Below are 18,223 nucleotides of genomic sequence, written 5' to 3'. Positions count from 1 at the left end.
GCTGCCCCTCTGTTGGTCTTCCTTGGTCTCTTGTGTTCTGGGGGCCTCTGGATGTCTGGAGTTTTGATCTCCTCCATACCCGCTTGATACCATAAAGGACAGGGCTGTGGCTCCCCACACTCCCTAGCAGATCATTACATGGAGAAACCTTTGGAATGCAAGCATGCTGATCCACACAGGTATGCACACAGGTGTACACATGGGTATTCACAGACGCGGACTAAAGCTTTCTTGGCTGCTGCCTCAAAGCACACTGTGCGCTGTCTATCTTGCGTGCTGAACAATATCGTCTATTATTTAGTAACTATTGATATCTATGACTAGCTAGTTTATTGTGATGGTGCTTTTTTTTTCTATTATTATGTTGCTCTTTGTTGTTTGCTGTCTCCTCTGTTTGTTTTTTTGCTTTTTTTCTCCATACAGGTGACCCAGGAGTTTTTTTTGTTGTTTGTTTTTTTTTTCTCTCTTCCCCCCCTTCTCACCGTCTCTTCTCCCCTTTGGTTTTCTTTCTTTCTCTCCCCCTCTTTCTTTCATTCATTCCCCCTGTCCTATTAAAAAAAAAAAAAAAAAAAAAAAAGATGACAAAGGATGAACTGAAGCTCCGCCATCACGTGATGTCGCATGCTGCTGTTTCTGATGTCATTTAAAAAAAAAGAAAAAAAAAGAAAAAAAAAATAAGAAAGGAGCCAGCTGAGGTGGTTCGGGCATCTGACAAGGATGCCCCCTGGGCGCCTCCTGGGTGAGGTGTTCCAGGCATGTCCCACCGGGAGGAGGCCCCGGGGCAGACCCAGGACACGCTGGAGAGATTATATATCTCGGCTGGCCTGGGAACGCCTTGGTGTTTCCCCCGTATAAGCTGGAGGAGGTGGCTGGGGAGAGGGAGGTCTGGGCCTCTTTGCTTAGGCTGCTGCCCCCGCGACCCGGCCTCGGATAAAGCGGATGAAGAGAAGAAGAAGAAGAAGAAGAAGAAGACCACTGCATTTATAATGCAGATGCTGCTCTATCGACAATTTTCATTCTAAAGAATTCTGCTCATGTTTACAAGCTGCTCTGTTTCCCGGTCACTTTAAATCACTTCAAAGTGAATGTAACATTCCAACTTCCCCCTTAGTGTGTTTGTTGGGCAGCTTAGATAATGTCACTTCAGAAAAGAATATCGCCCATATGGTTTTCACTGCCCTATGCATAGCCAAGAAAACAGTCCTCATGAACTGGAAAAAAAAAAAAAATCTTAATTCTAACCAATATAGAAATTATCTATTAGATTACATTAGTCTTCATACAGCCTCTGCCACCACATCAGATCAATTGCTCTGGGCTCCTTTTATCAGCTCCATCACCTAGTGGGGGTGGGGGGGTCATAGTTTGGTCCCGCCTTCACTGTTGTGATTGGTATGGGGGTAGGGACAGGCTTGGGGCGTCCTTGGGTGGTTCCCCGGAGGCATCTTCCTTGGGGGGCTCAACCCGGGTAGCGGTCGTGGGTTACTGACCTGGTAGCCTGGCTGCCCCGGGGTAGGTCCGGGACGGGAGTGGGGTTGTGGGGGTGCTCCGTCTCCAGGCTGGAGCCGTGGCTGGGCCTCGGGGGCTTGGGTCCTGGTTGGTGTGTTGCCAGGGTTGTGGGCGGGTGGGTGTATGGGGCCCAGCTCTGGCGCAGGGTGCCGCCAGTGCATCGAGCCACCTGGGGGGCTCTTCAACTGGTGGGGGAGATTGTCACATCTTGCAGGAGCTTTCCTCCCCTCAGGAACTCTCTGCAGGAAGGGGAGATACAGGAGAGGTGGAGGAAGATCTCAGCCTGGGTGTCTATTGTCTCGTGTAGTCTGGAAGATGAGTGGATGACAGGGTTGGTGCAGTTTTCTCTGTGGTGGTGTCGGGTGGGCTGTCCTGGGCTCTGTGGGGTCAAGCGGCGCTGCTGTCCTGGGCCCCGGTCTGGATGGGCCTGGCCCCCCTTTCCCTGGCGGGTCGCGGAGTATGGGGGTGCCTACTGGGGTCAGCGGGGGAGCTGGCCCTAGCGAGGGATCACTTGCCCCTCCCTTCCTTCCCTCCCCATCTCCAGCTGCCTCCCTCTTCCTGCTCCACCACAATCACCCACACATGCAGGGCTGTTGGGTCTGTGTTTCCACAAACCCCGCTAATTCTAGAGACTTATTCATCATGAAGAAAACAAGACAGTCGATCGATCCATTACTTGCGCAAGGGAGGCCTCTCATCTGTGTCCAGCATGACAAAGACCCCGATGATGGCCTCCTCTCGCTGCCTTTTATTGACAAACTTCAAACAATAGTTTACTAAACACCTCCCCTTGCAACCCCCTTTGGTTACAAAGACAAGGCACTGTATGTAAATGTATATGTGTGATCGTGTGTACAGCGTCTCTTTATGTCTGTCTCCACGTTGGTTGAGTGTGGTGTAAGTGCATATGAGAGCATGAGGGTGGGAATGGATGTTTGTGTCTGTGTGTGCCTGTATGTCTGTGTCTATATGTCAGGTTGGGTATCAGACGCCACCTCTCTGGGGACATCTCAGGCCCTCCAAGGTTTGGAGGGCCTATCTCCACCCACCACCACTTCCCCTGCCGGTGGCGGACTCCCTCAGACATCGGTGTGTTGGTGGGTCTTTGTGTCCAGAGATGGGTGTCCAGGTACACACCGGCTCACTCCTTGGCGGCTGCTTATCGGGGCCTGGAGCCTGGGGCTCGCTCGGGCCACTTCGGAGGTGGGGTGCCCCCGGCCTCTCGGCCTGGGGCTCGGTCACTCAGGCACAGCTGGCTGCGGCGGAGCTCACGGGCGCGTCACTGCAACTCCCCCTGGCTTCTGCTCCGCGGCTGCTGAATGAGCCCTCATCTGGGACTCTCCTTAGCTCTTTCTGGGACAGTGGCGCGGCTGCCCCTCTGTGGGTCTTCCTTGGTCTCTTGTGTTCTGAGGGCCTCTGGATGTCTGGAGTTTTGATATCCTCCATACCTGCTTCATGCCCTGGAGGACGGGACAATGCCCCCCCACACCCTCTAGCAGATCATTACATGGAGGAACCTTTTAAAAACAAGCGCATCCATGCTCACAGGTGTACACACGGGTGATCACACACACAAACTACACCCCTTTTGGTTCCTACCTCAAAGCACACTGTGTTCTGTTGATCTTATGTGCTGCACAATAATGTTTAACATTTAGTATTTACTCTCCATACAGGTGATCCAGGTGTTTTGTTTGTCTTTCTTTTTTTTTCTTCCCCCCTTTCTCACCATCTCTTCTCCCCTGTATTTTTCCTTCTCTCCCTTTTTCTCTCCCTCTTCTTTCTTTCATTCTTTCTCCCTGTCCTATCCCCCAGTCATGTCTGTCCCGTCTTTAAAAAACGAAAATAAAATAAATACATAACTATAATAAAGTTCAATCAAATGGACCAATATGGCAAGACCATGATGATCCACTTGGTAAAGTATATCCGTTGGGCATCTTTCTTGGCCTTCAGACAACAATTCTGATGGCTAAAGATCCAAACGGGTCACAAAAAAAAAAAAAAAAAAACAAAAGCCACTTTAAATCATTAAACTGTAAATTGTAGATTTCAAATTCTAATTTATTTTGATCCTTTAATCCTTAGTCTTAAGTGTATATTTATTTTCTTATTCCTTTTATATCTATTTGTTTGGTCATCGCATATCTCTATATACTTCACTGTATATAGCTGAGATCACAATAAAGTTTAAAGGTGGAAAACAGGAGGAGTGATACACCTCCTGCTTTAAGGCCTGCAGGTATCAGGTTGTGATGTTCCCCTTTATCTTATAGACAGGAACTATTTTTTGCATTGACACAAATAATTTGTGTGAAATCCTATTTGATGCAGAACACCTGATTGTTCTGTAAACAGTTTTAAATGGTTATCAAAATATACCTTAGCTGTGTATAGGAATTTCTTTTACTTGTGTATTAATCACATTATTTTATTGTCTAACGCCTTGATGCTACTGGATTTTAACAAGTCTCACACTCATACATTAAGACAAATGGTGGGGGTCTAGTAAGGAAGTTGGGGGAAGCAGACAGCTCCACAGGAAGAAACTTTTGTCTCTTCGAGGACTCTGGGAGGTAGCAAGGGAGTGTGAACCTGAAGGTGTGAAACAGCTGTGTACTGCCTTTTGTTCCTGAAGAAAGTATTTAACTGAGAGCCATGCTAGGCTCAGGGAAACTCTGCTGACCTGCCCCGCAGTCATGCAGGGTCTCCACAAGCTTGGTTTTCTGTTCTTTATGTGTTTTGATTAAAGAATGTTAGCTACCGCTCGTCTGCAGGCTTTATTTAATGGAAAACTTCCACAACAGCTGCATTTTTAGGTAAATAGCTAAATAGCTAGAAAATAACTAAGGTTTTTATAATCTACAATTTATATTTGAATTTCAAGTTGAAAATAAAATAAAATTCATTAAATGTGTTTGAGCTTGTTACCGTAAAAAAACAAACTTTTTTCTACGCAGAGTTTTTTTTTGTCTGATTTTAGATCAATTGTGTTATTATACCAATGAAGTAATAACAGTAAATTCAGACATGTGAGGTTGTGCTGAAAAGAATGATACCAAACAAGGCAAAGTAAATAGTTTTTAAAGTTGAAATGTAGAGGAAACATCAAAAGCAGTCAAAAACGGCTCATTATACCCTGGACCTCAGAGGGTTAAAGTTATTTTTTAAGAAACGCAATAGTTACTTTTCCTAGTAATTAGTTACTTTTAAAATATTGTAACTCAGTTACTTTGTTAAAGAAGTAACTACTAAGTATAACTAATTACTTTTTGAAAGTAACTTGGCCAACACTGCTGATGCTGACCTCTCCCAGTTTGAGTTCTGACTCACTGTCCAATCAAAGCTCTTTGTTTCTCTCCTCACTTTCTTCCAGCAAAGTTTAAGAACGGCTCATGTTGAACCATCTTGATCACATCATTGTAAACTTGTCCAGTCATTTTCACTCCACCCTCCATTTTATTGATATTGTGCCATATTGTAAGGTGAATACAGTATTACAACAACAGAAAGAAAACTTGAAGACTAATCCAGTGTTGGCTGTGGTTGGGAGGCCTGTGCTGTCTGAGCATGATGCTGGATACTGGTTAACTTGTACGTGTCTGAAACACATGATCAGGACGCGACTGGCACAGGTGTTTATCTAGGACAGCTTTTATTGTGGAGGTGCCTCCTGTCAGAGTGCTACAGCTTCCTGTTGAGAGTCTCCTGAGAGGAGGGTGAGGTCCGAGGCAGTGAGGAGCTCTGTAACGGGACTGTGAGGATGAAAATGAGGCTGCTCTCTGTGATCCTGCTGCACGGTAAGAATTTCCAACCTCTGATCCATCACACACACTGAAAAAGCAGCTCCTTCAGTGTGTGTGTCTCCTTTACACAAACACACACAGATGTTTGCAGGGTTTATGTTCAGCCTCTGTCTGCTTGGACTTTGTGAAAGTTTCTAAAATACCACAGGTGTGGTGGACAGCGGGTTTGTTCCTCTGGGTTTCTTACCTGGATCAGAGTGTGTGTTAATAACTCTAAACTCTGTTAGAGAGTCTGCAAACTTTGAGCTCATCCACATGTAAATGCTCATTTAGAGCAGTGAGCACAGCGTTTGGAAAAACTTCTTAAAGAGAGAAGGTTGTCATAAACTCTGCTTTTTTATAAAGTCTTTATGCATCAGAGCTGTGTGCCTTTATTTGGCTTCATGCTACATGTGCTTTGTTACCGTTTAACAGGCTTTATTGATCAGCACCTTCCTGTGACAGTGCTGGAGATCGATTTTGTGCATTTTATGTAAAAAGACTTTTTATTTTTTGTTTTTCCAATGGAAAGTCTGCACGTTCATGTGGACACAAGCCTGTTCATGATACAAGTCAGGGTGATGCGGGGGTGGGATTGACAGTTTCTAATGTAAAGGACACAGAAAGAGAAAGAGAAGGATGAGACCGTTACACTGCTAATCCAGACGACTCTCCACTAGTCTGTACTTGTCAAAACTGGCATCTTACACCATGAAACTGTTCTTACACTGTTGTTTTATAACCTGTTCAAAACACTGACATGAGTCCACTATCAGATAAGATCATTTGTAACCTTCACTAAAGCTGTTTCTGTGCTGTGATGAAACCTGACTGAAACTCTTCAAATAAGCCATTCCTCTGCAGATGATCTGTTAGCTGTGTGACAACTACTCTTTGATATAAAAGGAAGGTTGGATACTGGCGTATAATTGGCTAAGGCTCTAGAGCAGCGGTCCCCAACCCCCGGGCCACAGACTGATACCAGCTTCGAGAGTTGAGGCTCAGGTTTGAAATTTATGGTTTTCAGGGTTTTTATCTCTATATTTTTATCATTTTTATCAGTAACTCGGTTTCCATGGGCCTTTTCCCGTGTGTTATGACCAAATCTTCTATTTTAGGTACTGGTACTGGTTTTATTTTGTTGTATTTATCCGCAACACCTTAAAGGGTGGCCCGTAAAAACATTGTTGGACAGAAACCGCTCCGTGGCTCAAAAAAGGTTGGGGACCGCTGGTCTAGAGAGTAAAGGTTTAACTACAGCCAGCTTGAAGGCCTGTGGTGCTTAGTCGATTATTAGAGATAGGTTAATGGCTACCCTGGGTAACGAAATTCTAATAATCAAACTGGAAAAATGTGGGTTTAGGGGTGTAGTATTGGATTGGATAAAAAGCTATGTGATGGATCGACAGCAATATGTAGAAATAAATGAGTTTAAATCTAAACTGGTGGATATTGAATGTGGAGTACCTCAAGGATCAGTATTGGGTCCAAAAATATTTATTGTGTATATAAATGATATTTGTAAAATATCGAAGTTACTAAAATATTTGCAGATGATACCAATATACTTTGTTGAGGTGTGGAATTGCAAGAGGTTTTGGACGTGATCACACAGGAGTTAAACACATTAAAGAAGGGGTTAGATAAAAAGAAAATGTCATTAAATTTAAATAAAACAAAATTTATGTTATTTGGAAATTATAAGAAAACATTAACATTGAAATTTGTGTTGATAATGTATATCTAGAAAGGGTTAATACCATAACATTTCTTGGTGTGATCATTGGTCATAAGGCCTGTTGGAAATCACACATCACTTATGTGAGGGTAAAGTTAGCTCGGGGCATTGCTTTCTCTGGGAACAAAACAATTTCTGGATAGGAAAGCATTGTACATGCTATATTATGCTTTACTAATACCATATATGAGTTATTGTGTAGAGGTTTGGGGAAATACATATAAAAGTAATATTCAGACTATAATCATAATGCAGAAAAGGGCTATTAGATTAATAAATCAGGAGGGGTATAGGGCTCACACAAACGTACTCTTTATTAAGACGCAAGCTATAAAATTCCAGGATCTGGTGAAGTTTAAAACAGTGCAAATAATATATAAGGCAAGGAAAGGTTTATATCACTACTGACCTTTATTTCTTCTTTTAACTCATTCTAGAATTTAACTCCCGCTGCTGAAATAGACATCCTTTTCAAAGTTGTTCTTCCTCTTTGTATTTCTCAATTCCACTTCCCTCTAAACTCAAAAAATAAATTTTAAATAAGTATAAGAATGAAGAAAATGCAAGTAACCCAACACAGTAGTCAAAGTGATGTTTATTTTCTTTTGCAAATCAGTAAATCTAAATATATTTTTACTTGAATATGAGAAAACAATTGTGTGTGTGTGTGTGTTTAGATAGAATGATGAAGAAATGATTAAGATGTCAACCTAAGGGGTCAGAGTTAAATAAGTATATACTTCTGCCTACTCCCTTTCAAACAACTGCATGGGATGATATTATGAAATGTTGGTGAATGTATGTGTTTGAAATAAAAATGAACTGAACTAAAATATTATCACTTCTGTAGTTGGGTAAATATCTGCTGTATCACCAATAATGATTGAAATTATAAACTAACACCCTTTTCAAATGCTATCTGCTCTACATCATTATCATGTTGGCCAAGAGGAATCTAATCTGTCACCATGCCTGTTCACTAAGAGATGAGCAGCTTTATGATGGCGCTGTCTGTGATGACAGGAGATTATGATGGTCCATTTTATGTCTAATGTCTTTTCAGATTTAATAATAATAATAATGGATTGCATTTATATGGCGCTTTTCTAGGCACCCAAGGCACTTTACAATTCCACTATTCATTCACTGGTGGTGGCTACAGTTTTAGCCACAGCTGCCCTGGGGCAGACTGACAGAAGCGAGGCTGCCATATCTCTCCATCGGCCCCTCTGGCCAACACCAGTAGGCAGTAGGTGAAGTGTCTTCCCCAAGGACTCAACGACCAGGACAGAGAGAGGGGGATCAAACCGGCAACCTTCCAGTTACAGATACGCTTCCCAACCCCCTGAGTCACGGTCGCCCCATATGTAGATTAAAGCACTGCTTGCCTTACCCATCCAGACAGAGCACACAACACTCCATGGATGGAGTGTGGAGCATAAGTCCTTCCCTTAAATCTAAGCTCTCTACGTCCTCTCATGTGCTTCTTTCTTATCTTCTTATCTTTCTCCATCTCTGAGTGACGTTAGCTCTCTTTCTTTCCTCTCTTTGAAATACAGCAGCTGGACCTTTAACTGTAACACACTGTGCAACAAACTGCACACAAACAGTTTGTGTGTTTGCTGATGTTTGTTGTGCTCATAGAAACGCTGCATTTGAAATGACCTGACTTATAATAAACTGTTACTCCCTTTATGCTCGCTCCTCTTCAGCAGGGCTAGCTAGATGCTGAAGTAGTGTGACTTATTGCCCCGCCCACTTTTACCCGAGTGCACTTAATTACAGTAACGAAGTATTTTTACTTTGGTAATGCCCACCTCTGTTGATGAATCATGTAGGATTTAAGAGAATGAAGCTCGTACACCAGGGGTGTCAAACTCCAGGCCTCGAGAGCCTGCAGGTTTTATATCTCACCCTGGGTCAACACACCTGACTCCAATGATTATTTTATTACCAGGTCTCTGCAGAACTTCAAGGCATGTTGAGGATGTTTTAGCTATTTAAATCAGCTGTGTTAGATCAAGGACACATGTGAAACCTGCAGAACACAAGGCTTGGAGTTCCCCACCCCTGTAGTACACAGTCACACTTTCTCTGACCCTCAGTGACCTCTGACCTTCAGTGACCTCTGTCCTCCTGTTGCAGGTGTGTGTGTGCTGCATCTCTCTGCACTGACTGTTTCTGGAGGTGAGTAGATGGAAGTGAAAACCATCAGTGAGACTCCAACAAGAACACAAATACATTTAGTCTGTCTGTGTATCTGTCTGCCCTTCAGTCTCTCTGAGTGTAACTCCAGATCACAAGCAGTTCTTCAGTGGTGGTGCTCTAGCGATTCTGTCTTGTGATGATGATGATGAACAAAGAGTTGATGGATGGACAGTGAAGAGGACCAGAGGAGGAGTCACTGAGAGGTGTGGAGCAGCTGAAGGCCTTGTTCTTAAAAGTTCTCTGTGTCAACTCAAGTTGCGTAACCCCTCTGATGGAGCTTACTTCTGTGAAAGCTCATCTGGGCAGCGTAGTGATGAAGTCAACATCATTGTTTCAGGTACAGATGTTCCAGCTGTGTCTGTATGACTCTGTGTGTTGGTGGAAGTCTGTCTCTGTATCACTCTGTTTGTGTCTCTGTTGGTCAGCTGGTTCCCTGATCCTGGACATCCCTTCATCTCCTGTGTGGACAGGAAGTAATGTGACTCTGCTCTGTGAAAGCAGAGACGGTGAACCGAGGAAGTCTTATTTCTATAAAGATGGGGACATGATTGGATCTGATCTTGAAGGAACGTTGACCCTCACTATTGTTCAGAAGTCTGATGAAGGTCTCTACTCGTGCTCCACTGAGGATCATCCACATACTCATGAAAGCAGGCTGACAGTCAGAGGTCAGTGCAATGATCTTTCTTATTCAACCTCTTTTCCTGGACTTTAGTAGAAATGTCTTAGAGATCAATGAAAGGTGGTAGGTTATATCTTACTTTATCGATACATGTTCTCTTAATGTATTCAGGTCACATAAACAGAGCAGCCAGAGAAAATTATCCCATCATTACAAAGGTTGGAATATTAAAGAAGGAACAAAGAAGTCCATCTTCACTGTGGTGGCACAAAACCTCTATTTGACTTTAAAACACTGCTGGATTCACTAAAGAGACTCAGTGTCAGGTTGTGACTGACAGATGTGAACATTAGTTTCTTTTCAGGCCCATGTTTCTCTTTCAAGAGGAGAATATTTGAATGAATCACACAAATGTGAGTCACTAAGGTTTAACCGCAGAGAAAAGCACATCTTATAGCTGCTGTGAAAGATGCAGGGAGTCAGTTTGGAATGAGACCATCTCCTCTGCTGATCGGGCCCACCACAGTTGACACACCTGTCCACTGGTATTGTAGGCAGGCTTGCAGTCATGTGTGTGAGGACAGTACAGGAGAGGACTCAGGATAGGCAGAATCACTTGATCCAATCGTCTGCAGTTGATCCTGATCTAACTCATTTATTCTATAATGCTGATTTCTGTCTGCGGTCTTGGGATGAATATGAGAGAAGAAGATGGGTACGCCCCGACCGTCACTGCACTCCTCTCCATCCTGTGCCTGATAAAGTCCATAAATAAAGACTTTCATGACAGATAGTCTCAGTGTATCCTCAGTGTAACCTGAAGATCCTTTCTTTAGTCTTTCAAGAATTCAGACAGCTCTGTCTATCAGTGAGGAAGCTTCCACAGACTACTGGAACTGATGAGCTGACCAGATAATAAACTGACTGAACCATCTTTGTCATTGTTCCTGCAGATCCTCCCACAGATCCTCCTCCTACTACCCCTAAAACAACCACTCATGCTCCCAGTACTACAAGCCCCCAAACTACCAAGAAAAAAATCCCTCCTGCTAACAGTAAATCAATAGAGGAAGATGAGGAGGTCGAGTTCGACTACACCTGGTCCCTAACCTATGGCGATTTTGTCCGTGCCTGGTTCTGGTATTAGTTCTGCTCCTTTGGAGGAAGCTAAAAGGTAAGAAGTGTGTCAGCTGAGTCACAGAGCACATACATGTGTGTGTTAGGGAAGGTCAAAGTTCACCAGCTTCGAGCTGAAATCACTGATGTTTGTCTCTGAACAGGAAAGTGAGGACGCACTCTGCCTTATGGACGACCTTCATCCTACTGTCTCTGATTGGCTGCTGTTCTGTGACATCATTGGCCCCTCCTGAAGCTCCAGTAACCAGTATAAAAGCAGGGGGTGTGTCTTCAGAGTGTCAGCTTTGCTGTTGTATCTTTACTGTCGGCCTGGGATTTTACATGTTTGGTCTTATTATGCAGCACTTCGTGGGTTTTTAAAAAAAATGCTTTTAAGTAAAATATTTTGGGACGTTTAAAGGTTTTCCTGCAGCTCTGCAATGACTTGTATTTTCAGACATGACAGCTGTGACTGTGTGTGTATTACACAGGTTTTGCACTGTAATAATAAACTATTAAAGTTTCTCACCACAAACACATTAATGTCTGAGTCTTTGTTCAAGACTGCTGGAGAACAGCTGGTCGCCAAGCACAGCACCATGACAGGGTGGCAGTCAGTAGAAAAAACAGAAGATGTTCCTGCTCACCAGTGGGATGATATGTGATTAAGACTGTTAAATGGATGTTAATCCAGCCACTGGCCACGCCCACACTGCCTCAGCTCACCATCATGTTTGCTGTAAAATGTTTTAAAGGTAAAATATGATTTCTTCAATTAAGAAATTTTTATCTCAACCACACAAGGTGACAGCTTAGAAATCCCCCCCTACTCCTCAGTTATAAAGCATCTAAATGGGAGAGGCCGAGTTTCTGCGTTGTATAAATTATTTATGAAAAATTCCAAAGAATCAACACAGTCTATTTTAGAGGCTCGGAGGAAAGATTTGCAAATGGATATATCAGATGATGAGTGGTATAAATCATGGTCCTTGGCCCAGAGTCAGACAATTAATGTGCAATCTCGACTACTTCAATATAAATGGTTAACAAGACAATATCTTACACTGTCAAAAATGTTGTCAAAAAAAATATTTCAATTCAAACCCCCAGACACCTGTATTAAATGTGGAGTGGACAGGGTCACTGCATATGGGAGTGTCCACATGTGAAAATCTTTTGGGAAAAGGTAATAAATCTGTTGAGTCAAATTATTGGTGATGTGATTCCACTTCATCCTAAAATATGTACTTTAAATACATATACCCGAATAATTTTGTACCTGCTGCAAACAATAGAGCTCTGTTAACGACTGGACTTTTGGAAGCCAAGCGCTGTATTGCTATGTGTTGGAAAAATCAAAAAATATGTGGAGTATCTCAATGGCTTAATGGACTGACATCTATACTATCTATGGAGAAAATAACTTATACATTAAGAAATAAACTGGACAAGTTTTGGGCTATATGGTCAAAATTCTGGAGAACTGCAGCGTGCACACTGTGGATTTAACAGCCTTAAACTCTAACTTGATTTGTATATCTGTCCTTCCCTTCTGTTATGGTTTGCTTTGTTTTTGTTTCTATTACTATGTTGTTTCTGTTGTTGTAATTTTTTTTATTTTTTTATTATTTTTTTGTAATGTTCACGGTGCACCATGTAAAACCGGTTAAAACCAATAAATAAATGTTTAAAAAAAAAAAAGTTAAGTATGACATCTTTCGATCTGGTTTACTTCCTGGAGGGTGCTAGCTTTCTTCAGTGTCTCTGAGTCATGTTGATGATGGGCAGTGAGGAGGACCGAATAAAAAACATAACACATTGTAAATGTGATACCCGCTAAGATCATTTCCTTTAACTTTGATGATGTTTTCATTTTAAAATCCCTAAATTCACTAGTTTAAACTAGAGGCCTAGCTCACGTACAGTACAGGCAGACACCGCTCACACTACAGTTATGATACTTAAAGCCCCATCTTTCTTCTTCTACTGGAAATCTACAGCAGCATCATGCTTCCATCTGCAGACGATCAAGCTTGATTTGAACTTTCTTTTTAAAGATGTTCGTGTTTGGGCATTCTGTGAGGAGCTTGCATGTCCTCCCACAGTCCACAGATATGCATCTGAGGTCAACTGCTGAGCTACGTGGATAATTGTGGCTCTGAGTGGGAAAGTTCCACCTATGTTCTGTGAGCCAAACTCTGTGGTTCACATCAGAGAGGACAGTGCTGATGAATGTCACTGTCATGGTCCTGGGCCATGTTGGCCCAGTATTCTTAGTTTTCATGTATTTTTGTATTTTGTTCCTTATGTGTTTTCCTCTTGTGACTTTTATCCCCTGTGTGCCCCTCTATGTATCTGTGAGCCCTCGTCTCCCCTCCTTGTGTTTCATTCCATGTTTCCCCAGCCCACTATGCCCGTGCTCTCTCTCCTCCTATTTGCACCTCTGTACTTCCTGTTTTACTTTGGGACTCCCGCACCTGTATACGTCATGTTATGTTCACCCCGCCCTGTCTCGTTATGATTATCAGTGTCACCTGTGTTCCCCATGTGCTCCCACTTCCCTCGTTTACCCTCGGTGTATTTATGTCTGCGTCTCCCTCAGTTCTGTGTCGCGTTCTCCCTCATGCTGCGTGGATTTCCCTGTGTCTCTCTCCGGGTGTTAGTTTACTTTTCCCAGTTTAGTTTTGTATTTCCTACGTTCTGCCTCTCCAGCATTAAAGCTGTGATTTTTGAGTTCATCCCCGTGTCTGTGAGTTTTTGCATTTTGGGTCCTCCTCCTGCCTGCCACACAGCGATCCATGACAGTCACGAGACCTTTGCAAATGCAGTAAGGAAGCATTTTCCTGTGTATGCAGATATCCTTCATTCATCCTTTTTATATAGTCAATATGATTCTGAGAATTGTGATTTATTTTCAGTATATACGTTTTTATTGCAGCTTTTAATGACTTTGTTGAACTTGTTAGTGCTCCAGGATATGGTCTTTGTACACTGTAAAATCTAGTTAGTTCACGGAACTCATAAAAACTATGCAAACTCATTGCCTCAAAAAATTGAGTACAGTTTACTTAAGGTAATTAAGTTAGGGCAACTTACTCATTTTGAGTACACTGTACCACCTTGTTAGTTCCCAGAACTCTAAAAAAACCCAAAAACCTATGCAAACTCTTTGCCTAAAAAGCTTACTTAAGATGACTGTTAGGACAACTTATTCTATGCTAGTGTTCAGTATTAAGAATAACTTGATGTTTCTGACTGTACAATGCTAATTGTTTACCTGCTGACAAACATTTCAAGTTCAACTAAATGAAAAAAATATTTGTGGTAACCTGAATATGATTAGAAACAATTAACAACACTTTTTGTAATGATGTTAAAATCAGTCCAACTTTTATTTTCAAACACAACAAAGTGTAACAGCCAACATACTGGACACTGTTCTGCTGAGCAACAAACAATTATATTGCCGTCACTGTTATAATCTTACAATGAAACAAAGTCTCAGATGTAATTATTCTGAAAATAAGTTTAGGCCTACCACAAGTTTGTTTTGTACTTGCATTACTTATGTAATCAAAATAGAATATTTATTGTTCTGTCACAAGTGCAGTCTCTGATTTAAACAACACATTTGTTTTTCATTCCAACACAGGAGCTGGAATGTTGTAATGTTTTAAGGATGCTTGTTTTATTGGGTGTGGGTTGGAGATGCAATGATAAGTACATCCTTGGTTCCTGTTGTGCTTTATCTTCTTCAGCCTTGCTCCTCCAAAAATGAGAACAAAATCAACCTCAGCTCAAAGTAGATTAAGAAGATTAGTTTAATTCAGGTGATTTATTACCAGTGTAAGGACTAATGTGTTATTAAGTAACGTGTTACAGTAACTATGTTATTATTGTGGTAATGAGCACGTTAACTAGTTATCATGCCAAAATCAGGAATGCGTTAGTTGTTGCTGAGATTTAGATAGGCTCATTATTCGTTACTTCGTGTGGTGGCTATGGTGGAGCTTCCACAGATTCAGTAACATTAGCAAGTGGTGGAGGCCAGCAGGTGGATGAGGGAAAGGGGAGGCAGGAGGAGAGACCCGAGGCGGCTGCCGGTCCGAGTGTCAGATCAACGATACACAAAATTCACGGTTCGGTTCGATACTTTGGTGTCACGGTTCGATATTTTTTCGATACAAAAAAAATGTTCATGCCTTTTTAATTTGTCATTTATTAAAATTATAAATATATATTTTAAGTCAAAAGTACAGTTTTTAAATTTAACCCTAACCCTTGTGCATGTTTTTTATTTTGACAGCGAATGCGCACCTGCGGACCACTTATGTGCAGCCCCGGTTATATAGCTCGTGATATTGCAGCCACAGAAATTCTTTTGTCCATGAAACCATGAAGCTGCACTTTCTTTTTGCCTTATAGTCTCATTTGTCATAACTTTTCCGTTTTGTGGTAAGCTTTTCTTTGGCTGTCACTTCTTCACCCTGACCTGTCTTATTCGGCTCAGCAGAACTAAAATATATATCCTGCTGCTTTTACACACGCACTCACATAAGCTCAGCGATTCTCTGCGCGATCAACCTCTCATATGTTTAAGCTTGCTGCGGGAGATTTCACTTGTCATGTTTGCATAGTAAGCTAACGATTAATAAGACGATGTCAGAGGAATTGGTGCACAAATTATCATCACTCACAGATCAGTGCTGTCGCTCTCTATACACAGGTCGCACGATTGCAAAGTGAAAGCAAAAAAACAAGCGCAAATTCAAACGCGATTTCAATATGTCACATATTGACAGTGGCTCACTGATGCCAATGACATAATTACCCAGCTACATTTCTGAAAGAATGCAAAAGCATTGACATATATTTTTCCTTCCTACAATAGCCCGACGGGCAGGGCAGAGATAGATTTTGGTAGCCCGACTGAAAGAATCGCTAGCCCGGGGACGTCGGGCTAGCGATATTGCGAGCCCTGTATCTGATCGAGGAATCACTCATCTTTGGAAAAGAGAGTTTATTACAGAGAAATGGCTCTTTCCAAAATAAAAGCTATACTATCCGCTTCTTCTGGGCTATATTCTCAGCAGCATATTAAACATATCAGGTCTCCATAAGGAGAATCATGTGCTAACAGCTGTCTAAATGACTCGGCTAAAGTTAGTAGCATGCTTGCTTGTTTTTGTCTGCTTCCACTTGTCTTTGCACTAGGATGATGTCGGCGTAAATGTGCAGTCATATTCGTTGTGTTCCCACTAGTGCTTTCAGGTTAATCTCGTTGAAATGACCTTAACGCCACAACACGGCAAATCTCCGTTAACGAGCTACCCCTGATCGCCCAGTGCGTGGGGCTACACGGCCAACACGTTAACGAGCTAACTGCGCTAACACACTAGTTCCCACCCATGTAATTGAGCATTGCATGGCACATCCAACATACTGTTTTACTTTAGTCCATGACTCGCTTAACTTCAGGGTCATACGTCACATGAAAACCAAAATAATTCCAAACGCCAGATCTGAATGAGGGTGGGCGAGGTCCATGTTGCAAGGAGAGCTTAACTTCTGTCTTGCTAGCTTGCCCTGCGCTCTTCCTTCTGACTATGCTGTCTGTGTTGAGCGCTCAGTGGATCTGCGCTCGACAGTGCAGCCTAGGTGGAGTAGTCGAACGCAGATTCACTGAGCACTCAACACAGACAGCCTCGTCAGAAGGAAAGTTGATAAAATAAATTACAAATTTTGTATTGTTCGATACATATGCGTACCGAACCGAAAGCACTGTATCGAATGGTTCAATATCGATACGAATATCGTTGCACCCCTAATAAATATATATATATATATATAAAAAGTTTAGGTGGAGTTTATTTTCATTGTGCTGACTTTCTCTATACAGCTGGGTGGGTGCTATGATGCTACTGATGTTGAACTTTATTTTGTTCATAAGGTTAATTATTAGAGTTGCCAACCGTCCCGTAAAAAACGGAATCGTCTGGTATTCAGAGAAAATATTACATGTTTCGTATTGAGGTGAGAAGGAACAGTTTGTCTCGGACTTCAGCTACAATGAAAAAGACACAAAGCTGGAGTTATTCTGTGTCTTTGCTGCACAGCTGCCTCTTCTCCCCCCTCCCTCTCCTGTTTCTACTTCAATCATGAAACTGATCAGTGATCAGCTGATCGTCTCTCTTGTTTGTTTATCGCCCACTTTGCGCCAGAAAGAGGACACCAGCGGAGGTCGCGTTAAACAACAGCTGCACGTTTAAGCTTGATCAGCTGTTGTTAGAATTTATTTAATATTAATTTCTAGTATCAGCTGATGTTTGCTGGAGCCACAGCTGTAAAGCTGCTGGTCATGATGTCGGTTTGGATATGTGGTGAGAGGGAAACATGAAGATGAAACCAGGAGATGTCCTTACTGAATCATCAGAGCTGAACAGGTGATGGAGAAACAGGTTTACCTTTTAGGTGACATGGATGAGTTGAAGTTATCAACTGTTTCTGAGAGACAAATAACACCAGGATCCTTTTCTAAGCAGCTGACAGCTGGTAACTGTGCAGGGGTGGATCTAGCAAAGTGTTGCCAGGGGGGCAGGTAGGGCATTAACAGGGAAAGTTAGAAATATTTGCTTAAAAATATACTGGTGGCAGGGGTGGGGGCCAAAGCCTAAAGATCCTACACCCAACACCCCCAACCCTGCAAACCCATTGATCACAAATAATGTGGTGATAGAATATGGAATTTATTATTAAGACTTTATGCATATGGTGAGCTAACAAACAGTAGACACAATACACACATTCAAATACAGTGTGTGTGTGTGTGCGTGCGTGTGTGTGTGTGTGGGGGGGTCTTTAGGCTTTGGCCCACACCCCTGCCATTTTTACTATTATATTTTTAAGCAAATATTTCTTGCTTTTATTTGAACATTCAGTTTCCTACCATCTGCTCTTAAAGGGTAATAGCCAGGCAACCCGTCCTCCCCCATCGCGCGCGCGCGCGCACACACACACACACACACACACACACACACACACACACACACACACACACACACAGTATAATTCACACCCTCATTATAGTGTATAAATATTTATGCCATTTTACACCATCAAACTTAGCTAAGGATGAAGAACCTTTTGTTCTATTTGTAATAGCTAAAGAACCATCTACAAAATTAAAAGGTTCTTTGACGTATGATGGTTCTTTAAAGAACCATGAAGACATCTGAAGAACCATTT

The 18,223-nt window shown here is 42.3% G+C and overlaps 1 protein-coding gene across 1 annotated transcript; it reads left to right on the top strand.

Moving 5' to 3' along the window:
- The first annotated feature begins 5,232 nt into the window (after positions 1 to 5,232).
- Positions 5,233 to 11,503, top strand: LOC146672990 (uncharacterized). Its single transcript, XM_085401589.1, has 6 exons — positions 5,233 to 5,309; positions 9,178 to 9,219; positions 9,308 to 9,577; positions 9,666 to 9,908; positions 10,816 to 11,036; positions 11,143 to 11,503. Exons 1-5 carry the CDS (start codon positions 5,273 to 5,275, stop codon positions 11,007 to 11,009), a joined length of 786 nt encoding a protein of 261 aa, XP_085257715.1. The 5' UTR covers positions 5,233 to 5,272; the 3' UTR covers positions 11,010 to 11,036; positions 11,143 to 11,503.
- Positions 11,504 to 18,223: the final 6,720 nt, after the last annotated feature.

The sequence above is a fragment of the Rhamphochromis longiceps genome, linkage group LG3, assembly GCF_057381845.1.
Source record: "Rhamphochromis longiceps isolate RC_006_pf linkage group LG3, R_longiceps_female_GT1.1, whole genome shotgun sequence".
NCBI lineage: Eukaryota > Metazoa > Chordata > Actinopteri > Cichliformes > Cichlidae > Rhamphochromis > Rhamphochromis longiceps.
This window is presented reverse-complemented; position numbering and strand designations above follow the sequence as displayed.

What these genes read in the sequence shown, in the direction of transcription:
- LOC146672990 (XM_085401589.1), top strand. Translation starts at nt 5,273, where the DNA reads ATGAAAATGAGGCTGCTCTCTGTGATCCTGCTGCACG. An exon ending in CTCTGTGATCCTGCTGCACG is followed by an intron (nt 5,310 to 9,177) that starts GTAAGAATTTCC and finishes CTCCTGTTGCAG; the next exon opens with GTGTGTGTGTGCTGCATCTC. An exon ending in AAGCAGGCTGACAGTCAGAG is followed by an intron (nt 9,909 to 10,815) that starts GTCAGTGCAATG and finishes TTGTTCCTGCAG; the next exon opens with ATCCTCCCACAGATCCTCCT.